General features: G+C 47.9%; 1 protein-coding gene across 2 annotated transcripts in view; it reads right to left on the minus strand.

The window, feature by feature from the left end:
- Window positions 1-25940, minus strand: part of LOC139159726 (class I histocompatibility antigen, F10 alpha chain-like) — an 80220-nt gene that overhangs the window by 48626 nt on the left and 5654 nt on the right. Inside the window, exons 3-9 of one of the 2 annotated variants that reach the window (XM_070737083.1) lie at window positions 24586-24861; window positions 21060-21341; window positions 16517-16627; window positions 16091-16123; window positions 14896-14928; window positions 13288-13325; window positions 12231-13028 (exon numbers count right to left, since the gene is read on the minus strand). In XM_070737083.1, coding sequence (XP_070593184.1) covers window positions 13306-13325; window positions 14896-14928; window positions 16091-16123; window positions 16517-16627; window positions 21060-21341; window positions 24586-24861 — 755 coding nt within the window. In that variant the 3' untranslated portion in view covers window positions 12231-13028; window positions 13288-13305. Of the gene's footprint in view, window positions 1-12230; window positions 13029-13287; window positions 13326-14895; window positions 14929-16090; window positions 16124-16516; window positions 16628-21059; window positions 21342-24585; window positions 24862-25940 lie in introns of those variants that run through there. The other variant, XM_070737084.1, reaches the window with a different exon arrangement.

Raw genomic sequence — 25940 nt, forward strand, 5'->3', positions numbered from 1 at the left:
TAGGGGGTTTTGTAATTAATGGATGATTGGGGTAAATATGGGACGAATGATTGGTATGAATGCAATGGTTGGGGCGGGTGGGATTATGGTATGAATGTGATAAATGGAAGCAGTATGAATGATAGACTTTGCCCACCTGACGCCGGAGAGGCGGGAGGGGAGGGGGCACTAATCTCTGGGGAGACAGAGGGTCAGAATATTCCTGTGTTGCTGGGGAGAGGCAGATATGGCGGGGGCCGCGGAGTTAGCCGTTCCAGGGGAACGAGGGACCGTTGCTTAATAACGATCCCTTGTTCTGGCTCCGTGAGCCCAATCTTGGGTACTGGTGATGAGTGTAACTCTGGCCCTGGGCTCAGGTTGCTGCTGCTTAATGCCAGGTCGGTGGTAAATAAAGCTCTCCTCATCCGGGATCTGATCCTGGATGAGGAGGCCGACCTGGCATGTATTACTGAAACCTGGCTGGGCCCAGAGGGAGGTGTTCCTCTCTCTGAAATCTGCCCAGCTGGGTTTCAGATATGGCATCAACCTCGACCCCAGGGAAGGGGGGGAGGAGTGGCTATTATAGCCAGGGAGAGCCTTTGCCTACGTGGACTCATTGCTCCGGAAATTGCGGGTTGCGAGTCACTCTTGATGAAGTTGGACTTAGGGGTTCAGGTGGGCTTATTTCTCACGTACCTGCCTCCCAGCTGCGTGTCAAAAGCCCTGCCTGTGCTACTCGAAGAGGTAGCCGGGTTGGCGGTGGAGTTCCCAAGACTTATTGTCTTGGGGGACTTCAACCTGCCGTCACTCGGCGAAACCTCTGGGCTGGCACAGGAGTTCATGGCCACCATGACAGCCATGGACCTGACTCAAGTAGTACAGGGTCCGACTCATGAAGGGGGGCACGCACCCGACATGGTATTCCTTTCCGAGCAATTGAGTAATGGTCTGAGACTATGGGGCTTAGAAGCAGTGCCTTTGTCATGGTCAGACCATTTTCTACTACGGCTTGACTTCCTGGCTCCAATCCTTCCCCGCAGGGAGGCGGAACCAATTAAGATGTTCCGCCCCAGACGCCTGATGGACCCAGAGGGCTTTCAGACGGCGCTTGGGGTTATTCCAGAGGCACTTGTCCACAGTTCGGCAGAGTCTCTTGCGAAAGCCTGGAACGAGGCTGCAGCAGAGGCTCTTGACCGGATTGCGCCTTTGCGACCTCTCCGTGGCGCTAGACCCCGTAGAGCTCCATGGTTCAACGAGGAGCTCCGGGAGTTGAAACGCCAGAAGAGACGTCTAGAGAAGCGATGGAGGAAGAGTAGGTCTGAATCTGATCGAACACTTGTAAGAGCTTTTATTAAGACTTACAAAGTGGCGCTCAAGGCGGCAAGATGCGCGTACCATGCCGCCTTGATTGCATCAGCGGAATCCCGCCCGGCCGCTCTGTTTAGGGTGAGCCGCTCCCTTCTTAATCAGGGGGGAGTTGGGGAGCCCTTGCAGAGTAGTGCCGAGGAGTTTAACACGTTTTTCGCTGATAAAGTCGCTCGGATTCGGGCCGACCTCGACTCCAATTGTAAAACAGAGTCGACTGACAACGAGTCAGTCGAGGTGACTGGGGCACGTACTTGTCCACCTGTCTGGGAAGAGTTTGATCTGGTGACACCTGATGAAGTGGACAAGGCCATTGGAGCTGTGAGTTCCGCCACCTGTTTACTGGATCCGTGTCCCTCCTGGTTGGTTTCGGCCAGCAGGGAGGTGACACGGAGCTGGGCCCAGGAGATTACCAACGCTTCCTTGGGGAGGGGAGTTTTTCCATCACTCTATAAAGAAGCGCTTGTGCGCCCCCTCCTCAAGAAGCCCTCCCTGGACCCAGCCGTACTTAACAACTATCGTCCAGTCTCCAACCTTCCCTTTATGGGGAAGGTTGTCGAGAAGGTGGTGGCACTCCAGCTCCAGCGGTCCTTGGAAGAAGCCGATTATCTAGGTCCCCAGCAGTCGGGTTTCAGGGCCGGTTACAGCACGGAAACCGCTTTGGTCGCGTTGATGGATGATCTCTGGCGGGCCCGGGACAGGGGTTTATCCTCTGTCCTGGTGCTCCTTGACCTCTCAGCGGCTTTCGATACCATCGACCATGGTATCCTTCTGCACCGGCTGGAGGGGTTGGGAGTGGGAGGCACTGTCCTTCAGTGGTTCTCCTCCTACCTCTCTGGCCGGTCGCAGTCGGTGTTAGTGGGGGGCCAGAGGTCGACTCCTAGGTTTCTCCCTTGTGGGGTGCCTCAGGGGTCGGTCCTCTCCCCCCTGCTATTCAACATCTACATGAAACCGCTGGGCGAGATCATCCAAGGACATGGGGTGAGGTATCATCAATATGCGGATGATACCCAGCTTTACATCTCCACCCCATGCCCAGTCAACGAAGCGGTGGAAGTGATGTGCCGGTGCCTGGAGGCTGTTGGGGCCTGGATGGGTGTCAACAGACTCAAGCTCAACCCGGATAAGACGGAGTGGCTGTGGGTTCTGCCTCCCAAGGACAATCCCATCTGTCCGTCCATCACCCTGGGGGGGGAATTATTGACCCCCTCAGAGAGGGTCCGCAACTTGGGCGTCCTCCTCGATCCACAGCTCACATTAGAACAACATCTTTCAGCTGTGGCGAGGGGGGCGTTTGCCCAGGTTCGCCTGGTGCACCAGTTGCGGCCCTATCTGGACCGGGACTCATTGCTCACAGTCACTCATGCCCTCATCACCTCGAGGTTCGACTACTGTAATGCTCTCTACATGGGGCTACCTTTGAAAAGTGTTCGGAAACTTCAGATCGTGCAAAATGCAGCTGCGAGAGCAGTCATGGGCCTACCTAGGTATGCCCATGTTTCACCATCACTCCGCAGTCTGCATTGGTTGCCGATCAATTTCCGGTCACAATTCAAAGTGTTGGTTATGACCTTTAAAGCCCTTCATGGCATCGGACCAGAATATCTCCGAGACCGCCTCCTGCCGCACGAATCCCAGCGACCGATTAGGTCCCACAGAGTTGGCCTTCTCCGGGTCCCGTCAACTAAACAATGTCGGTTGGCGGGCCCCAGGGGAAGAGCCTTCTCTGTGGCGGCCCCGGCCCTCTGGAACCAACTCCCCCCGGAGATTAGAACTGCCCCTACTCTTCCTGCCTTCCGTAAACTCCTTAAAACCCACCTTTGCCGTCAGGCATGGGGGAACTGAAACATCTCCCCCTGGGCACGTTTAATTTATGCATGGTATGTCTGTGTGTGTGACTGTTAGCATATGGGGTTTTTTAAATATTTAAATATTTTAAATTTGTCTGATTGCTTATGATTTGTTTTTACATGTTGTGAGCCGCCCCGAGTCTTCGGAGAGGGGCGGCATACAAATCTAAGTAATAATAAATAATAAATAAATAGATGAAAATCGGAGAAGGAAGACTAGAAGGGAGGAGAGGAGGGGAAGAGGGGAGAGAAGAAGAGGAGAGAAGGAAAGGAGGAGGACTAAAGGGGAACAAAGGAGGGGCAGGGGTGGAGAGGAGTGGAGAGAAGAGGGGAGGAGGGGAGGGAAAGGAAGAAGTGAAGAGGAGAACTAGAGGGGAGGAGGGGAAGAATGGAGACAAAAGGAGGATGGGGAGAAGAGAGGAGAGATGAGAAGTGAAGGGGAGGAGGGGGGAGGAGGGAATGGACTGGAGATTATTTACAGGGACTGTCTTCTGCCTGGCATATCCCAGCATCGCACAGTTGGCCTTCTCCAGGTCCCGTCAGCTGAACAATGTTGACTGGTGGGACCGCAGGGAAGGGCCTTCTCTGTGGCCGCTCTGATCCTCTGGAATCAACTCTCCCCAGAGATTTGCACTTCCCCCATCTTCCTGGCCTTTCAAAAGGCTTTAAAAACTTGGCTTTACCCATTGAGCAGCAACACTGTGCTCCAGCCAGTAGTATGAATGATAAATGGATGAATGTTTTTTTAATATTGGAGTTTTAAACTTTGTACTGTACTTGGTTTTAATGTTGTACAAGGCCCTGAGTCAAGGGGGCGGCTTATAAATCTAAATAAATAAACATAAATAAATGGGGGAGGGGATAGGGAGAGGAGATGAAAGTTGGAGAGGAGAAGGAAGACGAGAAGAGGGGAGAGAAGGAAAGGAGGAGTGAAGAGGAGGAAAAGAGCAAGGGGGAGGAGGGGGAGGAAGAGGGGAGAAGGAAGAGGCAGGGAGAGGAGGAGAAGAGAAGAGGATGGAGGGGAGAGGAAGGGGGAGGAATGGAGAGGAAAAGAGAAGGAGGAGGACTAGAGAGGAAGAAAGGGGGAAGGAGTGGAGAACAAAGGAAGGAGAAGGAGGGGGAAACAGTGAGGAGGAAGAGGCGTAGGGAGGGGAGGTGAGAGAAAAGGAGGAGGGAAGAGAAGGAAGAAGGGAAGTGGAGATGAGAAAAATAGAAGAGAAAAGGGAGGAGGAAGAAAAGAGAGCATAGCTATTCTAGCAGAAAATTAAAAAATAGAATGGGTTTTTAGGGGTCAATTTGGAAGAGGGAGTTAATCTGATAGGGCAGAGTGACTAAAAGTGTGGCCCCCACACAGCCTATGGAATAATCTCTTATGGGCCCTAGAGTGAGTTTTAGGAATGGGGAGGGCTACCGGCCTTTTTAGAAGGGAAAGAGGGCTTGTCCAACCTTTTTCTTGTTTTGGGAGATTGGAAATAACAAGGGATTTTACCCTCCTTGTTGCTCAGAGACTCCAATTTCTTGGAGAACCTCCATGGACATTTAAGAGGTGTGGACTTCAGCTCCCAGAATTCCCCATTTACCATCCAGTCTCTAGCAACTCAAACTTCGTTAAATGGAGGGAGCAGAGGCAATATTGATTGCTGTGAAGGAAGAGAAGTTCTTTCTCTCTCTCTCTCTCTCTCTTGCATTACTTTTATCTATAGATGCTGGGGATGCCTTAACAATCTTAGTGTAAAAAATGGTTGCAAGTCACTTTTTTCAGTGCCCTCGTAAACTTTGAACGATCACTAAATGAAACTGTTGTCAGTTATGGTGAATAGTGATTATACCCATTTTACAGATGGGGGAACATAACATTTTAAGTGATGTTTACTTGTGTAATATTTATACTTCTGTCTAAAAAACCAAAGCAATCAGAATTTTTTATTATTATTATTATTATTATTATTTAGATTTGTATGCCACCCCTCTCCGCAGACTTATTTATTTATTTATTTATTCATTCATTCATTTATGCCCCCACAATCCAGGTCCTTATTTTTCCCGCCTCGGAAGGATGAAAGGCTGACTCAACCTTGAGCCACTGATGAGATTTGAACTGCTTGACCTGCAGATCTAGCAGTCAGTTTGAGTGGCCTGCAGTACCACATTCTACCCATTGCTCCTAGGTCCCGCCAAGCGACATTGTCTAGTTGACGGGACCTGGAGAAGGCTGACTCTGTGGGACCTAATGGGATGCTGGGATTCATGCGGCAGAAGGCAGTCCCACAAGTAATCCGGTCTGATGCAATGTAGGGCTTTATAGGCCATAACCAACACTTTGAATTGCATCTGGAAACCAATTGGCAGCCAATGGAGTCCGCGGAGTGCTGAAGAAACATGGGCATACCTTTGGAGGCCCATGACTGCTCGCGCAGTTGCATTCTGCACAATTTGTAGTTTCCAAACGCACTTCAGAGGTAGCTCCATGTAGAGAGCCACATAGAGAACATTGGAGTAGTTGAACCTCAAGGTGATAAGGGCACGAGTGACTGAGTAAAGACTCCCTGACCTGATAGGGCCGCAACTGTTGCACCAGGTGATCCTGGGCAAATGCCCCCCTCGCCACAGCCGAAAGATAATGGTCCAGTGTCAGCTGTGGCTTGAAGAGGATGCCAAGTTGCGGACCTCTCTGAGGGGGTCAAAAATCCCCCCCCCAGGGTAATGGACGGACAGATGGAGGTGTCCTTGGGAAGCAGAACCCACAGCCACTCCGTCTTATCGGGATTGAGTTTGAACCTGTTAGGAATTGTTCAGTCTGCAATTGTTTACCTATTAATTGGGCAGTAAACACTGAACTTTGGAAGGCTTACTCTGAAGTAGACATGCACAAGCATTGCCTTGCAAAGGACAATTAGAAAAAGAAGTAGCATTTGGAACAGGAAGAGCCACAGGAAACACCCATGACGGCTACAGGACTCTTGGACTCGAGCGCAGGGACTTTCCAGCTCCTCCCTCAGATAACATGTTATTCCCCCCCATGAGACTCACCAAAATGTTGGAAATGTAAAGAAGCGCTGGGGTCCTACTATCATATGTGGTGGGAATGCCCAAAAGCCCCAATACAGTATTCTGGTAGCTGATAAAACGCTGGCTGGATGAGGTACTAGTGCAAAACATGGAGTTGAATCCAGAGCTTTTCTTATTAGACATCAGCAAGGACAAATTCAACAAAGGAACCTATACTTCTTATTACAGATGTTGACAGCAGCAAGATTAGCATTTGCTCGGAAATTGAAAGATACCTTCAGAAGAAGTAATAATAATGAAGAGAGTATCCTGTGCTGAAATGGATAGATTGACATTAGAGCTCAAGCTAACAAAGTTCGAAGTCTACTGAGCAGTAGTGCTAACTACCATGTTGTATGCCAGTGAGATTTGGACTGCGTAGAGGAGAGACACGCTAGGCAACTGAACCACTTCCACATGACTTGCCTCCATAGAATTCTCAGGATCCGGTGGCAGGATTAGGTGCCTGACACTGAGGTCCTCTCCAGAGCAGGCCTGCCATCAGTTCACACCCTGCTGATGAAAGCCCAGACACGTGGGCAGGCCATGTTGCTAGGATGCCAGACCATCGCATCCCTAAACAGCTCTTCCATGGTGAGCTGTCTCAAAGAAAGAGATCACATGGGGGACGAAGCATTAGGAAGACATGTTGAAAGCCTCCTTCAAGTCCCTTGATATCAAGACCATCTGGGAAACCCTGTCACAAGATCAACCAGCATGGTGCATGTTGATCCACCAAGGCTGCCAAACATCTGAGGCCAGAAGAACATTGAGAGCAGAAGAGAAGTGAGCACTCCGCAAAGCCAGGGCTACAAATGCTGCGACAATGGTGCCCATAAATGTCTGGCCAACATGTGGGAGAACATTCCATGCCCGTATAGGCCTTACTAGCCACCTGCGGACTCATCACATACAGCCCACAACCCATTAGAGGTCCCCCTCGAACAAGATGGAGCTTGCATTTGCGGAAGCTAGTCTGTTTGTGCCCAAGCAGCAAACCAGTCCAGCCAGCCCACCAACCCAACCAGCCAGCCAGCCCCAGACCAGTAGAAATGGAGTTGAAGTCTTCAATGAAACACAGCAGCAGTAAGAAGTTGTGGAAAAATATATTTACTTCTTCATACTACTACTACTGTCTATACTATACATACAATAAACTAGTATCTTACTAGTACTTTGCTACAACTATCTTAGTTCAATACCTCACAGGAACCAACTTGTACAGCATTTCAGCTTTTTCAAAGCATATTTCTCACAAACAGCTACAGCACACAACAGGCAGAGAGAACAAACATAGAAAAAGAACAGGGAGCTCTTGCCTAGCTATATGTGGACCTCATATACTTAGACTTCAGCAAAGCTTTTGAAAAGTCGATCACTGTCTCCTAATCAACAAATTAGAAAAAAGTGGAGTAGACTACAACACATGCAGATGGATCAATAGCTGGCTGACCAACTGCACCCAACGAGTTGTCCTCAGCGGTTCCAAATCCACATGGAAGAACGTAGGCAGTGGGGTACCACAGGGTTCAGTCCTGGGCCCTGTGCTCTTCAACATTTTCATCAACGACTTGGACGAGGGAATAGAAGGGCAACTGATCAAATTCGCAGACGACACCAAGCTGGCGGGGGTAGCCAATACCCTAGAAGACAGGCTCAAATTACAGAAAGACCTAGACAGACTAACATAGTGGGTCCACACCAACAAAATGATATTTAACATCAACAAGAGCAAAGTCCTTCACCTAGGCAGAAAAAACCTTGGACACACAACTTGGGAGAAACCCCTCTTAGCAGTAGCGACTGCGAAAGAGACTTCGGAGTCTTGGTGGACTATCAACTAAACATGAGCCAACAATGTGCAGCAGCAGCTAAAAAGGCCAACACCATCCTAAGCTGCATCAACAGGGGAATACACTCCAAGACCAGGGAAGTCTTAATACCACTCTACTACGCCCTGGTCCGACCACACCTGGAGTACTGTATTCAGTTCTGGTCACCACACTTCAAAAGAGACATTGAAACTGTGGAGAAGGTGCAAAAAAGAGCCACCAAGATGATTAAGGGACTGGAAACCAAGACTTACGAAGAGAGACTGAGGGAACTGGGCATGGATAGCCTAGAGAAAAGGAGGGCCAGAGCGGACGTGATAGCAGTCTACAGGTATACGAGGGGATGTCACAGAGAGGAGGGGATCACTTTATTCTCCAGGGCACCAGAGGGCCGGACGAGGAACAACGGCTGGAAGCTGACCAAGGAGAGATTCAACATGGAGATAAGGAGGACGGTCAGATAAGGACGGTCAGAGCGATCAACCAATGGAACAACTTACCAGCGGACGTTGTGAACTCCAACACTCTGGACATTTTTAAGAGAAATTGAACTGCCACTTGACTGGTGTACTATAGCAGTCTTTTTCAACCAGTGTGCCGTGAGACATGGTCAGGTGTGCTGCGAAGAAGGAAACTCAGGTTGCGGTCTTGCAACTTTTTGCTGAGTGAGAGAGAGAGAGAGAGAGAGAAAGCAAGAGAGAGAGAGAGAGAAAGAAAGCAAGAGAGAGAGAGAGAGAGAAAGAAAACAAGAGAGAGAGAGAGAGAGAAAGAGTGTGTGTGAGAGAGAGAAAGAAAAGAGAAAGAGAAAGCAAGATAGAGAGAGAAAAGGAGAGGAAGGGAAAGAGAGAGAGAGAGAAATGAGCAAAAAGGAGAGGAAGGGAAAGAGAGAGAGAAATGAGCAAAAAGGGGAGGAAAAAAGAGAAATGAGAAAATGATTGAGACAGAGAATGAGAGGAAAGAAAGAGAAATAAAAGAGAGAGAAGTGACTCTTGATTTAAAGCATATGATAAAAAGCACCCAAAGAATAAGAGAGAGGAAAAACCCAGCCCTCACCTGTTTTTGGAAATGGTTCAAGAGTGTGTATACACACACACACACAAGGGTGGGGAGAGGGATGGAAAAAGAGAGGAGAGTGTCTTAGGGTGTCATTTTGTGTCATTTTGGTTGGTGGTGTGCCCCAGGATTTTGTAAATGTAAAAAATGTGCCGGGGCTCAAAAAAGGTTGAAAATCACTGTACTACAGTATAGGGTTCCTACTTGGGCAGGGGGTTGAACTCGATGGCCTTCATGGTCCCTTTCAACTCTAACAATAAATAAATGAATAAATAAATAAATAAAAATAAAAAAATAAATAAAAAAAATAAATGCTTTACAGATAATTACTAGGTTGCTGCACCCTCAACTGCCTCTGAATGACTCCGCATTCTCAACAGAGGCCTCCTTTCTGTATTAAGATATTACCCAGGGATTTTTAGTTCCTGACAGGACAAACAGCCTCATCATGACTGTGCAGCCCCACCCGGTTCCTCCCTTCGGATTATTGCAAAGAAGCAGAGAACAGAGGCAGCTTAAGTCTTTGCTTCAAGGTAGCCCCTCCCATTTCCACCGCCCTCTCTGCCACACACACACATTGCAGAGAAGAGGAAAGGAATAGAAGCACTTCAATTGTTTGTTTTAAGGCAAAGAAGGGAAGACGAGAGTAAATGTTTTTCAGAATTCATATTCCTCACTCTCATGTCCATTACACCCACACCAGGGTCCTATCTCCACTGTCCCAGCCTCATCTGTACATACGTTCCATCCGTCAACAAATGTACGGAGATCCTTGTGAGGAAATTAAATTTGTCATTCAAACAGGACTTTTAAGTCTTGCCGTAGAGCTTGATGGTCAAAACCGAGTAGCCAGCTGTATTCCTCCCTTTGCAGATGCTCTCGTGTCTTAAGGTGGCTGCTCCTTCCTTTTCCTCCCACAGGCCCCGATTTACATTTACAGAGATGAGGCAGGACTGGAACTCACTCCTGGTTTCTACCCTGGTACATCCTTGATTTACGATCTGAATTAAGCTCAACATTTCTCTTAAGTGAAATTTTTGTTCAGTGAGTTTTGCCCCACTTTACGACTTTCCTTGCCACGGTTGTTAAGTGAATCACTGAGATTGTTAAGTGAGTAACAAGGTTGTTAAGTGAAGCTGGCTCCTTCATGGACTTTGCTCGTCAAAAGGACACAGGAGAGGGTCACGTGACACTAGGACACTGCAACCGTCATAAATATGAACCAGTTGCCCAGCATCCAAAATTTGATCACATGACCCCAGAAAGGCTGCAAGGGGCCTAAGGGTGAAAAACTGTCAGATCATATTTTTCAATCCTGCTGTAAATTCGAACAGTCTCTAAATGAACTGTTGTAATTCGAGGACTCCCTGTAGACTAAATTGAATGAATTTGTGGCTGACTGGTTTCTCCTTGGTGCTCATTTTTCTTTCATGCATTTTATTTATTGTCTTTTATTCATTATTTTATTTATTTATTTATTGGATTTATATGCTACTCAGCGGCGGACCACCATTCCTGCCGCTACCAGAATGCATGCGCGGAAACCGAATCTCGCGCGGAAGCACCAAAACCCGCAGAAGCTGGCAAGTAAGTAGACAGCCGCCACTCATCCTACTACGCTGCTTGTGGCAACTCTGCCGCAAGCCGCCTGTCTGTTCCGCTCATCCCATCCACTCTCCCACTTAACCTCACTGCTCATCCCATCGGGTAGTCCGCTTGTCTCCCATCAGGTCCATTGTGCCGCTGCCCAGCCGCCGGCCTTACCTTGAGTGCACTGCTCTCCTGCTGAGAAGATGGGCCACCATGCAGGGTCCGAGCTCCAGCTGCATGGCCTGTTTTATTCTCTCCTGCGCCACTGCGGCATGGGAAAGGAGTAAGCAGGCCACACACAAAAACCACACCGGAATCGCCAGAATCACACCGGTTGCACGTACACGGTGCATGCATGCCCAGCGGCAATGGAGTGAGGCTACATGCTCCATTTCCACTGCCGGAGCAGTAGTTCCAGCATTCTGGGGTGTGGCCCATCCCTGATGCCCCCCCTCTCTAAGGATTTTTGTTCGTGTATTGATATTTTTATTGTGTTGGCTGACCAGAGGTTCTTATGAGAGTTGGGCAATCATACAGTCTAATTAAGAAATAAATTTCTAAAACTTTTGAATCAGTAGAGGAGGCGATAATATGCACTGAATTCTTTCAAATTCAATTCAATTTATTAAATTTGTATGCCACCCTTCGCCGAAAACTCGGGGGGGGGGCTCACAGAATAAGTGCTTTCAAGTTTACCTTTTAAGCTTTCAAAGAAGGCTAGTCCAGGGGGAGGGAGAGGGCAGACCCCACCCTTTTCATTCCTCCGTGCCCCCAAAGCATCCCCTGTAATGTGGGGGACAACTTTCCCATCAATCGGTTCCCCCACCACGTCATATTAGGCAGCTGAGGAGCCCAGAGATGATCTCCCAGAAGCAGGAGAAGCTGCCCTTCTGCAAGGGGACCAGGATGCCTGGTCACTGAACTCCTGTCTCTTGAAGAGCCCCGGGGAGACATCATCAGCTATATATCTCCGCCCCATGCCAATTCAGTGAAGCGGTGGAAGTAATGTGCCAGTGCCTTGAAGCTGTAAGGGTCTAGATGGGAGGCAACAGGCTCAAGCTCAACCTAGACAAGACCGAGTTGCTGTGGGCATTTCCTCCTAAGGACCATTCTAACTGTCCATCCATCGTTCCGGGGGGGGGGGACTTTGATCCCCTCAGATAATGCCTGCAACTTGAGCCCCGGGGTGAGGCTCAAAGACCAGCCATTTGATCAACAGCCTGAGCCAAAGGTGGATATGAGGGAAGAGCAGCCTCTGTTGTTGCCACCACAAAGCCAAGAGCAAGCAGCCATTTTACAGATCACCTTGGTGATTGTAGAGAAACCTCCAGACACAGGAACAAAATGGCTGCCTCCTCCCCAAAGGAGCCCCTCCCCTCCAAGTTCTCCCTCCTTCCAAGTTTTGCCTTGGTTTCTCCCTTTCCTCCCACTCGTGGAATTGGAATGGGGTCTCTGATCAACAGGAAGAGTAAAATGCTTCCTAATTTCAACCTCTTCAAACATGCAACTCAGGTAAGAGTAGAAGAAATCATTTATTTTCAGAAAACAATTTTGGCAAAATTACAATATATGCGGAGGTAGCAGCCTGACAGTGCAATTGATCTCACGTTCCATTTTTCTAAATCATGAAAATCCATAAATGGCAATCTAAAAAATAAGTATCAAACGCTACACTCTGTATACTGATTATTTGTCAAATTTTGTGTTGCCCTATAACTCAATTAACTCTGCAATAATCGCTTAAAAGTACATTAATTATTTTAGCGACAAAAATCTCAGAAAGCACACAGCTAGTAATAGTTTCATGGGAGATTAAATTAACCAAATAACACACACAAGGGAAAAAAGAAATAAACCTCCACCTTTATCCCCCACAAGCATAATGAAATTAACAACTTAGAAATCTCTCTTGAAGTAAAACCAAGAAACTCTTCATCCTCTTCCTCACCCCATTCTCTATAAACGCATCTCTAAAATCTCATCTTTAACCTCTAATCTTTCTCCACTCAGAATAATCAGCAGAAGCCCATTAAGGGGGTTACGCAATCCACAGTATCTATTATAAACTATTATGTCTAAAATTCAATTTCAAATATTTTAATCCAACAATTAGTAACATCATATATTATTTTCTTCTCTGCTCCTCAATCATAAATTTAAAAGGTTACTGATTCAATGATAAAAGCAATGATGAAAGACCCCAAAATCTGTCCTGGTTCCAGCATGCAGGAAGGGTCACCTAAGAGTCCGGCCCAATTCAGAATAAGGCAGATCCATCTTCCTTCCTCTCTCTTTATGCTGGGAGTGTCCACTACAAAGAGGAAGGAGAAAGTATCCGAGGGTTAGTTGGATCCAGACAGTCACAGAGCCTGAGAGCTGCCAGAGGATCAGAGTTTGGGGGCAGGGAGACCCCTCCCCTGAGTCCCCTCCCCTAAATCCCTTCCCTTCCAGGGTTTGTGAATAGGAGAGAGAAGAGGGACTTCCAAAGTATCTTCACCCCCACTTGGTCCTTGGACTCCAAAGCCCTTTTCCCCTTCCCCCCCCCACATGGCCCCCACCACACCACTCACCTGCAAGTGGGGGGGCTGCTAAACGGTCTGGTTGCTCCCTGGATTGGAGAGAAAGACACAGAATGAATCAATGTCTTTTCCTGTGAGGAGGACAAATCTCTCTCTTCACCATTAAACTTCTTCAGCTTCACAAACTTCTCAGAGGAAGTAAAACTTTTTATTAATTAATTGAGCTTCCACCCCAAATATCTCATTAAGGTGACTCTAGGCAGCTCACAGTAAAATTCAATAAACTGCCATGTAGAACATTTAAATCAATAAATAAAAACCAGATTCCCCCATCAGATCATGTTCCCTTTGGTCTGACAACACGATCATGTCCCGTGTGTGATTGTGGTCTCGAATCAGACCCAGGATGATATGGGAGAGACCCACAGACACCAGGGAGGCCATGAACTCCTGGGCTGCTTCCGAGGCCAAACCCAGGGATGGCCGGTTGAAGTTTCCCAGGAGACTCATAATCCTGGGCAACTCCATGCCAACCCTGAGATGGTCCCCAGCAGCTGAGGCAGGGAGGTGGCCATGCATCAGAGAGGCTGGTTCAGTAGCAACAGGCCCAACTGGTCCTGTGAGCCCAAAGTCAGAAACAAAGAGTCACAACCAGAAACCTGGGAAGCAAAAGTATAGTCTGGAGGACAGAAGGGAAAGGAGGGACATGATCAAAACATTTAAATATGTTAAAGGGTTAAATAAGGTTCAGGTGGGAAGTGTTGTTAATAGGAAAGTGAACACAAGAACAAGGGGGCACAATCTGAAGTTATTTGGGGGAAAGATCAAAAGCAACGTGAGAAAATATTATTTTACTGGAAGAGTAGTAGATGCTTGGAACAAACTTCCAGCAGACGTGGTTGGTAAATCCACAGTAACTGAATTTAAACATGCCTGGGATAAACATATATCCATCCTAAGATAAAATACAGGTAATAGTATAAGGGCAGACTAGATGGACCATGGGGTCTTTTTCTGCTGTCAATCTTCTACGTTTCTATGTTTCAAAAGCCCAAGTGCCAAAAGAGATTCTCAGATGACCACTGAACCCCACTTCCTCTGCCCTGGACTCTCAGTTGGGGCCAAACATTAAACCCAGATGAGGACATCTCTGAGAGAAGGACACCCACCCCCTCCAGAGTCAGCCAGGTCTCAGCTCTGCCACCAGAAGAGTCTCTAACCACTAGGGATCGTGGCATTGCCAGAGGTTTCCCTATTTCCCCTCAAAGACGTGAAGGGTTTTTTCTCCAATGGGGGTCAAGGCTCCACCATGCAGACTCTGGGCTGCCTCCCCTGCCTGATCCCAACAGGGAGAGTTTCCCTTCTTCTCTGCAGAATGAACCAGTACAAAGAGAGAGGATTTTGTGACACCCAGCCGGCTTTCATGCCTAAGGCAGGACTCGAACTCATGCCCTGACCTGGTGCCCTCACCACTAAGCCAAAGGGGCTCCAATTATTCTTATTATTCCACCAGAAGGAGACTCAGAGGGCCCCCAGGGAGGATGAATTGGGGGAGAGGCTTTAAAAAGTGGGGGCCTTTCCCTCTTTCCATCCCCCCCAAAGTCTTGCAAAGAGACCGAATGGCTGAGGCAGCAGCAGGAGTCACTCCCTCCCACTTACCCTGGTCTGAACTGCTGGATCCTTTGTCACTTGCTGGAAAAGAAGGAAAGAAAAAGAGGGTGAGAAAGTCTCTCTCTTGGCTTAGAGGTGGAGAAGCTCAGCTCTTTCTGACCCCAGCTCCCTCCCTCCTTTTCCCTCCCCCTCCCTTTCTCCCTCCCTCCCTTTCTCCCTCCCTCCCTTTCTCTCTCCCTCCTTTTCTCCCTCCCTCCCTTTCTCTCTCTCACACACAATCAAAGACTCACAAATACATGGAGAGAGTTTGGACCAAATTGCTTTGGCTAAAAGGCATAGGAAATAATTCTTAAAATTTGTATATATATCACACTAAGCCAGAAGGCAGAGCTGACCTAAAAAGATACAGATGGATCCAAAGTTCTTTTTTTAACCATTTCTTACTTAAACAGCCTTTGTGATGGGAGACCAAGAGGAGATCCAGCTGACATTCCCCAAAGCTCCTTTTCCCTCAATATGACCCCTTTTGACACCTAATTTTATGGAGCTTCAGACTCATTTGGCCAAGACTTTCCCTTCTGCCTACTTGGGAAACAGAGCATGTTCTCAGCCAGAAGGACCTTCCACCAGCTGGATCTTCTCACCTTCTTCAAGGTTCTTTCTCCCAGATGTTTCTCCTTGGAGGACTCCACTTTCAAGAAGGGCCTGGCTGTAATGAAAAGGGGGCCCATCTTCCCCAGCCTGGTTCTTAGGAGGAAGAGGAAGATAGCATATACAACACACACTCTCTCTCTCTCTCTCTCACACACACACACACTCAACTGATGGTTTCCCTGCTCTAAGTTGGAGTGTCAGGCCAAAAGTTATTATGTGAAGTCAGAGGTTGGCCTGACATACAATTAGCAGTGATAGAGAAACGGGAGGGGTGTGTGTGTGTGTGAGAGAGAGAGATTATAATACGACACATTCCTTTTCGCAGAGTCCAAGGTTACTGAACTAGGAAGGAAATAGGGGTCCCTGCACTGGATGGGTCCACAGGATTGCACTTGTGGGAGTGGGGATATGATATGAACTTTAACCTGGATGTAATCATAAGGGAATCTTAAAAGTTGGAATGATCAAGCTGAAATCCAGAAATGGCTTTGTTAATAAATCAACCCCTGCGTGAAAGCTCAGGCGTGGAATTTGATTTATTTCTCAGGGGCTATTTGGTTCGCTGACATTACAAGGACAAATCACTCACTTGATGCTTCTTTGTAGCCATCCTGATGTTTCTCTGCAAGGACAAAAATCAGTGAAAGCTCAAAAGGATCCACCAGAGATCATCCAAACTCTCCCTCCGTAGGTGGAAGAACCCCAGGAGATATTTCACACTTTGTCCCATCAATAAAGATAGAAAGATCTTCAAAATACAAATGATCAAAGCCTTTGAGGGGGACAAAGGAATTGGGGGGCCTCTTCCCAACTCAGAAGAACCTCAGACTGCCTGAATCTCAGACTCAGCTGAACCGAGACTGGAGTCCCAGCAAGAGGCTGAGATCTCAGAGGCTCCCCAAGAGGGCTGGGACAACAGGACAGAAGGAGGCCCAGAAGGAGCTCCCCAAGGGGAAAGACTTGGGGGGAATCTCCCCATCTTCCTTCCATCATCCCCCCCCCAAAAGATACTTACTGAAGAACACCAGGAACCCAGCAATCCCAGCAATCACACCCACCACAACCAGAGCAGCCACAACGCAGCCGATAATGATCAGCGAAAGGTTTGATTTTGAATCGGTGGGTTCTGAATTGGGAGAAAGAGCAATTAAATTTGATTATTTCCTGCATCGTGACAATCATCAATTTAAAAAATGGAGTTTCAATTTGAATTTTGAAACTTTGGAAATCTGGTGTAGGTTTGGGACACTTCTGAGCATGTGCAGAGTTCTTTGAGAGGGGGCTTTTCCCCTTGGGTGCTGAGCCTCAGGAATTCTCATATCAAAATAATGTGCAAGTTCTTTCTTAGAGAAGCAACACAGGGTTTTAAATTGTTGTTGTTGTTGTTATTATTATTATTATTATTATTATTATTTATTACACTTGTATGCCGCACTTCTCCCAAGACTCGGGGCGGCTCACAGAATACAAATAAAAAAATATGTGTACAAATGTAATAGTTAAAAACTATAAACTAAGATCCCATTGCATTAAAAAACTGTCAAAACCATTATTTAAAAAACATACAAGCATACCATACATAAAACTATATTTGGACCACATTTGGAATACTGTGTTTAGTTCTGGAGACCTCACCTACAAAAAGATATTGGCAAAATTGAACGGGTCCAAAGACGGGCTACAAGAATGGTGGAAGGTTTTAAGCATAAAACATATCAGGAAAGACTTCATGAACTCAATCTGTATAGTCTGGAGGACAGAAGGAAAAGGGGTGACATGATCGAAACATTTAAATATGTTAAAGGGTTAAATAAGGTCCAGGAGGGAAGAACAAGGGGACACATTCTGAAGTTAGTTGTGGGAAAGATCAAAAGCAACATGAGAAAATATTATTTTACTGAAAGAGTAGTAGATCCTTGGAACAAACTTCCAGCAGACGTGGCTGATAAATCCACAGTAACTGAATTTAAACATGCCTGGGATAAACATATATCCATCCTAAGATAAAATACAGAAAATAGGGCAGACTAGATGGATCATGAGGTCTTTTTCTGTCATCAGTCTTCTATGTTTCTATGTTTCTATATAGGCCTGGGGAGATGTTTTATGCTGAGCCTGAGGAATTCACATATTGTATTATAAAATAATGTGCAAGTTCTTTCTTAGAGAAGCAACACAGTGACCTTTTGACCTTTATAGCAGGAAACCCTGTTAGTCTCTGATGGGAAAAAGCTCAGACTTGGGAGCCTCTTTTCTGACTCCTGATGTCCATCTGTCCAGCCAAAATTTGCCTTCAGAAAAGGGGCTACCAGAGTCCTCCTGATTCTTCCACTTTATTTATTTATTTATTTATTTATTTATTAGATTTGTATGCTGGCCCTCTCCATAAACTCAGGGCAGCTAACAACAGTAGTAAACAGCATATAACAAATCTAATGTTTAAAATAATTGAAAAACCCTTATTTAAAACCAAACATACAAACAAACATACCATGCATAAATTGTATAGGCCTAGGGGGAAAAGGGTAGTTCAGTTCCCCCAAGCCTGATGACAGAGGTGGGTTTTAAGGAGCTTACGAAAGGCAAGGAGGGTAGGGGCAATTCTGATCTCTGGGGAGAGCTGGTTCCAGAGGGTTGGGGCCGCCACAGAGAAGGCTCTTCCCCTGGGTCCCGCCAGATGACATTGTTTAGTCGACGGGACCCGGAGAAGACCGACTCTACGCCGTTGTGACCTCTCCGTGGCGTTAGACCCCGTAGAGCCCCATGATTCAATGAGGAGCTCCGGGAGTTGAAACGGCAGAAGAGACGTCTAGACAAGCGATGGAGGAAGAGTAAGTCTGAATCCGATCGAACACTTGTAAGAGCTCATATTAAGACTTACAAAGTGGCGCTCAAGGCGGCAAGATGCGCGTATCATGTCGCCTTGATTGCATCAGCGGAATCCCGCCCGGCCGCTCTGTTTAGGGTGACCCACTCCCTTCTTAATCAGAGGGGAGTTGGGGAGCCCTTGCAGAGTAGTGCCGAGGATTTTAACACGATTTTCGCTGATAAAATCGCTCGGATCCGGGTGGACCTCGACTCCAATTGGGAAACAGAGTCGAGTGACAATGAGTCAGTCGAGGTGACTGGGGCTAAACGTCTTTGTCCATCTGTCTGGGCGGAGTTTGACTTGGTGACACCTGATGAAGTGGACAAGGCCATTGGAGCTGTGAGTTCCGCCACCTGTTTACTGGATTCGTGTCCCTCTTGGTTGGTTTTGGCCAGTCGAGAGGTGACACGGAGCTGGGTCCAGGAGATTGTCAATGCCTTCTTGGGGAGGGGGTCCTTTCTGGCCCTTTATAAGGAGGCACTCTTGTGCCCCCTCCTCAAGAAGCCTTCTCTGGACCCAGCCGTGCTTAATAACTACCGCCCAGTCTCCAACCTTCCCTTTATGGGGAAGGTTGTTGAGAAGGTGGTGGCACTTCAACTCCAGCGATCCTTGGAAGAAGCCGATTATCTAGGTCCTCAGCATTCTGGATTCAGGCCCGGCTACAGCAGGGAAACTGCTTTGGTCGCTCTGATGGATGATCTCTGGCGGGCCCGGGACAGGGGTTCATCCTCTGTCCTGGTGCTCCTTGACCTCTCAGTGGCTTTCGATACCATCGACCATGGTATCCTTCTGTGCCGGCTGGAGGGGTTGGGAGTGGGAGGCACTGTTCTTCAGTGGTTCTCCTGTTACCTCTCTGGTCGGTCACAGTCGGTGTTAGTGGGGGGTCAGAGGTCGACCTCTAGGTTGCTCCCTTGTGGGGTGCCTCAGGGGTCGGTCCTCTCCCCCCTGCTATTTAATATCTACATGAAACCACTGGGTGAGATCATCCAAGGGCATGGGGTGAGGTATCATCAATATGCAGATGATACCCAGCTTTACATCTCCACCCCTTGTCCAGTCAATGAAGCAGTGGAAGTGATGTGCCGGTGTCTGGAGGCTGTTGGGGTCTGGATGGGTGTCAACAGACTCAAACTCAACCCTGATAACCCTGGCTGTGGGTTTTGCCTCCCAAGGACAATTCCATCTGTCCATCCATTATCCTGGGGGGGGAATTATAACCCCCTCAGAGAGGGTCCGCAACTTGGGCGTCCTCCTCAATCCACAGCTCACATTAGAGAAACAGCTTTCAGCTGTGGTGAGGGGGGGGTTTGCCCAGGTTCGCCTGGTGCACCAGTTGCGGCCCTATTTGGATCGGGAGTCACTGCTCACAGTCACTCATGCCCTCATCACCTCGAGGCTCGACTACTGTAACGCTCTCTACATGGGGCTACCTTTGAAAAGTGTTCGGAAACTTCAGATCGTGCAGAATGCAGCTGCGAGAGCAATCATGGGCTTCCCTAAATATGCCCATGTCACACCAACACTCCGCAGTCTGCATTGGTTGCCGATCAGTTTCTGGTCACAATTCAAAGTGTTGGTTATGACCTATAAAGCCCTTCATGGCACCGGGCCAGGTTATCTCCGGGACCGCCTTCTGCCGCACGAATCCCAGCGACCAATTAGGTCCCACATAGTTGGCCTTCTCCGGGTCCCGTCAACTAAACAATGTCGTTTGGCGGGACCCAGGGGAAGAGCCTTCTCTGTGGCGGCCCTGGCCCTCTGGAACCAACTCCCCCCAGAGATTAGAATAGCCCCCACCTTTCTTGCCTTTTGAAAGTTGCTTAAAACCCACCTCTGTCATCAGGCATGGGGGAATTAAAATATTCTTTCCCCCTAGGCTTCTACAATTTATGTATGATACGTTCGTATGTATGATTGGTTTTAAAATAAGGGTTTTTAGCTCCTTTAGTATTGGATTGTCACATGTTGTTTTTTACTACTGTTGTTAGCCGCCCCGAGTCTACGGAGAGGGGCGGCATACAAATCCAATAAAATGATAAAAATGATAAAATGATAATGACCTAACCGGTCGTTGGGATTCGTGCGGCAGAAGGCGGTCCCGGATGTATTCTGGTCCGATGCCATGAAGGGCTTTATAGGTCGTAACCAACACTTTGAATTGTGACCGGAAACTGAGCGGCAACCAATGCAGACTGCGGAGTGTTGGTGTGACATAGACTAATACTGGGGAAGACCATGATTGCTCTCGCAGCTGCATTCTGCACGATCTGAAGTTTCCGAACACTTTTCAAAGGTAGCCCCATGTAGAAAGCATTACAGTAGTCGAGCCTTGAGGTGATGTGGGCAGGTGATGAGGGCAATTGTAAACAAAAGCAAATCTATTTCTGGTGCTCAGCGTAATTGCTGCTTTTCTGCTGGGAGGAAGAACCAGGGGAGGCCTAAGAGAGGATCTAAGGGCATTTCATCAGGATCGGCCAAGTATTGTGATGGGATTCTGTAGTTTCCTTTCTATCCCCTGAAGTCAGTTCTAGGGTCTGGTCCCTGCAACTTCACCAACCTCAAACAATGGAAAAACCAATGGATTAAAGCTCAGGTATGTTCACATCTGGACACATCTGGGGTCATATTTCTCTCCCACCCCCTCCAGGCTGCCAAAGAGCCCGGCCTTTCCCTCCCTGCAGCCTCTCACCCTCCAGCTCCAAGTCCAGAGGATCCTGCAGGCCGTCATGCTCCACACGGCACCGATAGCGGCCCCTCTCTTTGGGGTCGACCCGGATGCTGATCCAGTAGTGGTAGGTCCCATCTGTGTTGGGGGCCAGAAACCCATGGAAGGTGTCCTGCAGCCAGACCTCCCCGTCCCTCATCCAGGAGGCATCGATCTCCCTGGGGTAGAAGCCGTGGACCCGGCAGACGTGCGTCTCCATCCCATCCTCCACCTCCGTCCTGCTGCTCACCGTCACCACTGGAGGCTCTGCGGAAACACCGGAATTGACTCTGAGCCCCTCCAGAGACTGAAAGGAGGGTGAGAAAATCAGGGGCAGGAAACTCTCCCCCTATTTCCCCCTCCACACCTGAAGCATCTCAAGGGGTTTTGGGAAATGCTCCGAATCTGGAAAATGCTCAACCACAAGAACTCCTGATTTTGAGTCCTTCCCAGGGACTCAGCCTGAAAAACCTCCGGCAGCAAATTGAGGGTCCCAGGAAATTCCTCTCTGTCTGCTTTGAACTCTGGCTGATCTTGGGCTGCTCCCTTCAGGGGAGGGAGAGTGGAGATGGTCTCTTAGGTTCCCTCTCAAAACAGCCACAACACAGAAGGTTCTCTCTACTTTCTGCATCCTCTTCTGCTCCCCTGAATCTGAGGCTGCTCCAGGCCTCTTTCCAAGGGACAAAACCACTGTCTTGTGTAAGTAGCGCGCGTGCGCTAGCGCACACCCCAAAATACCCCCCCCACACCATTTCCCAAGGGCGCGCAAGGAGCCGGACGTTGGAGTTGGTGGCGGGGAGCGACAAAAGTGTGGAGGCGCCGTGCGCGCTCCCCATCCCCCTGCCAGCCCGCAGTAGACATGGGTGGAAGGAAAGGGAGCTGCGGCCGCTCCCGCTTCCCCATGGTGCCTCTGGCCCCCTCGCGCCCCTGGCCTCTCCCCGCTGCCCCCCACCCGCCTGATTTGCCCCCTCTCCGGCTTTCTCCACCTCCCGCCTTGGGGCGCGATTTCTCCCACGGTGGTGGCGGCTGTGACTTCTCCTCCTCCTCATCCGCGCTCCTAGCCAGGGGGCTGCAAAAGGGTTTTCTCCTCACGCTTCGTGAATGCCTGCCCCGCCCCTCTTGCAGCCCCTTCGCTGGGAGTGCTTTCGTCCCGAGCTTTCAGCAAGGGGGCTGCAGTAGAGGCAGGCAGACGTTCCCGAAGCACTTGGAGAAAGCGCTCTCACAGCCCCCTTGCTGACAGAGAGACAGAGAGAGAGAGAGCAACAGACAGAGCAAGATGGAAAGAGAAGGAGAGAGAAAGTAAGTGAGAAAGAGAGAGAGAGAAAAAGAGAGGGGGAGGGAGAGAGATAGCAAGAGAGAGCACAAGAGAAAGAAAGAAAGCAAGAGAGAGAAAGAAAGCAATAGAGAGAGAGAAAAAGAAAACAAGAGAGAAAGAGTGAGGGAGTGAGGGAGAGAGACAGCAACAGACAGAGCGAGGTAGAGAGAGAGAGAGAGAGAAAGTGAGAAAAAGAGAGAGCAAGAGGGGAAGAGAGAAAGAGAGAGAAATGACTCTTGATTTAAAGCATATGGTAAAAAGCACCCAAATAAAACAGAGAAAAAAAAACAGCCGTGTGTGTGTGTGTGTGTGTGTGTGTGTGAACTCTTGAACCATTTCCAATAGCCTTCACCTGTTATTGGAAATGGTCCAAGAGTTCACATACACACACACACACAAGGGGGGAGGAGACAGGGATGGAAAAAGAGGAGAAGATAGTAATAATAGTAATAGATTTTGCTTTTGTTTTATTATTAATTTCTTTTAATAAAAAAGAAGGGAATTTTTTTGTTTGTTTATTTATTTATTTATTTATTTATACATACATACATACATAAATACATACATACATACATACATAAATACATACATACATACATACATACATAAATACATACATACATACATACATACATACATAAATACATACATACATACATACATAAATACATACATACATACATACATAAATACATACATACATACATACATAAATACATACATACATAAATACATACATACATAAATACATACATACATAAATACATACATACATACATAAATACATACATACATAAATACATACATACATACATACATAAATACATACATACATACATAAATACATACATACATACATACATACATAAATACATACATACATACATAAATACATACATACATACATAAATACATACATACATACATAAATACATACATACATACATAAATACATACATACATACATAAATACATACATACATACATAAATACATACATACATACATACATAAATACATACATACATACATACATAAATACATACATAAATACATACATACATACATAAATACATACATACATAAATACATACATACATACATACATAAATACATACATACATACATACATACATAAATACATACATACATACATACATAAATACATACATACATAAATACATACATACATACATAAATACATACATACATACATAAATACATACATATATTCATACATACATACATACATACATACATACATACATACATACATACATACTTCTATGCCGCCCAGTCCCAAAGGGACTGCAGCTCAGAAATTGGACACAACCCCAACTTTAAGGGGAAGAGAGATCAAATGGAATCTCACACTGATCAATTTGGAAAAGAGATTTTGTCTCTGAAAAGGGGGGGGGGAATGACAGAGAGAGATAGAGGCCAATGGAAGAGAGAGAGGGTCCTCTTCCCCAGGCAGGGAGGGGCTGTTGGTGATGATAAGTGGGGGGGGGGAATTCCCCTATTGATCCTAATCTCATGCAGCTGATCCTGGAGGGATCAAGGGCCCCAGGGGGGAAGGGAGAGACCGAGGGGGGAGGGGTGTTCTAGATGGTAAATTAATAAAAAATCCTAGGGAAAGATTATAATGTGAGTCCCCCTGTGGGGGGAGGGGGGGGTTCCTGAAGGGGGTTAAGAGGAAAGGCTGAGTGAGAATTGTGGGAACCTGTTTGAGGCTTAAAAGAAAGATTGACATAAATTTTGCTCCACCCTGACCCCCCCCCCCGGAAAGAAATGAACCCCTCATCCATGGCCCTTTTGCCCAAGTGAGTTAATTGGGGGGGGGGGAATTAAGGGCACCCACCACTCTCGACTCAGTTTGGCTAAAGGGGGTTTCACTGAATGGCCCCAAATGGTTCCCTCCTTGTGGGCAGTGAACTGGACACCCTCAAGGGCTTTTCCTGCCTGACCCACCCAGACACCTGCCAGGCAGAGGCTGCATTTCCTGGTCCACTGAATGGCTGCCTGGGAGTGAGAACCAATCAGGGCTTCCCGTGTCCTGGAGAGAGGCTGGAAGTGGGGGGGGGGGGATTCCCACCATGGAGAAAACAGGCTCCAGACCAGGGACTCAAAGGGGCTGAATGTGTCCAAGAGATCCGGCCATAAAGGAGGAAAGTCCAGTCTCCATTCAGATGCTCACCTGTCCTCAGCAGCGTCTCATTCCCATAGGACAGGTACTTCTCCAGCCACTCAATGCAGATTTCCTCCAGGTAGGCCTTATATCCCTGATTCATTGCTGGAAAAGTGTCCCATTTCCTCTGGGTGATCTGGGCCTGGGGCTCGGGAGCCACCCAAGTGAGGGTCTCCTTGTCGAAGGTGAGGAAGGTCCTCCCTTCGTAGCCATACTGCCAAAACCCTCCTTTGCTCCTGTCTGTCCGGAGCTCACAGCCATACATCTTCTGCCATGTGTGAAGGCCTGAAAGACAAGAGAGGAGGATGGTTTCTGGAGTCCTGAAGACAGACAGAGCTGCCCCCCTTCCTGCACGGACTTTGACAGAGACACTGACACCCCCATTTCCTCCCTAGAGTCCAAGGGAAAGAAAGCCCCCACCACTAACCTCCCTCCTCCCCTCCCCCTCCCTCCCCCTCCCTCCCCCTCCCCCTCCCTCCCCCTCCCTCCCTGCATTCCCCTCCCCCCAGGATGGAGTCCCTGAACCTTCCCAGGAAAAGGGAATCTGGAAAAGGCAGCAGAGGATCCCAAGGGAGACGGAGAGAAGGAGGAGGGGAAAAGAAACAGAGGGACGGAGATCCTTCCATCTTTCTCTCTGCTGTTCCTCTGGGGGGAAAGGAAGGGATCCCAGAGAGGGAACAGGAGCCTGGATCTGCGGCTGCAAAGAGGGACTGGGAATCTGGTGGTCTCAAAGAGGATCTGATTGATCTGCATAAACGCTTGCAGGGATCCCTGTGACCATAAATCTTGGGCCATATTCACAAATAGTATCAAGTAACAAGGGCCAGTTCCCACTTTGGTCTAACCAGAAACAAACCATGGTTTAGTGCAATGTGGGGATGAAGCCTTGAAGGGCCACAAAGGAATATTTTCCTCAGCAACAGCAGCAAGTGGCCCAGTCTGATCTGGACACCTGACCGGTTATTGGCCTTTGAAATGAGCTTGAAGTCCACAGTCTTTGCAAGGCCCTGGAGAAGATACTTAGACTTCAAGTGACCAGATTCGTGGATTTAAAAGAAAACTGAATCTTTGAAAAAAACCAAAAGGAAATCCTGAAATGTTTCCACTCCTGTTTGGGCTTGAGAGGGAGGAAGGACGCCAGGAACTCTCAAATCTAAGGGAAAAACCACCTGGAAGGACAGTTGAACTAAACTGACCAGTGTTTTCCCTCCCTTCCCCCACCCAGGAATGTCGGGTGAGGGGATCCTTTCTCTGCATCTTCTGCTCAGCCAGAGATCTTCCCTTTGGAGGAAGAGGAAGATCCTCCTGAGCTCCAGCCTGATCCTTCCCTCGAGAGGAGATTCCCAGATCTCCCCATGGGAAAA

Source organism: Erythrolamprus reginae, chromosome 2 (assembly GCF_031021105.1).
Source record: "Erythrolamprus reginae isolate rEryReg1 chromosome 2, rEryReg1.hap1, whole genome shotgun sequence".
NCBI lineage: Eukaryota > Metazoa > Chordata > Lepidosauria > Squamata > Dipsadidae > Erythrolamprus > Erythrolamprus reginae.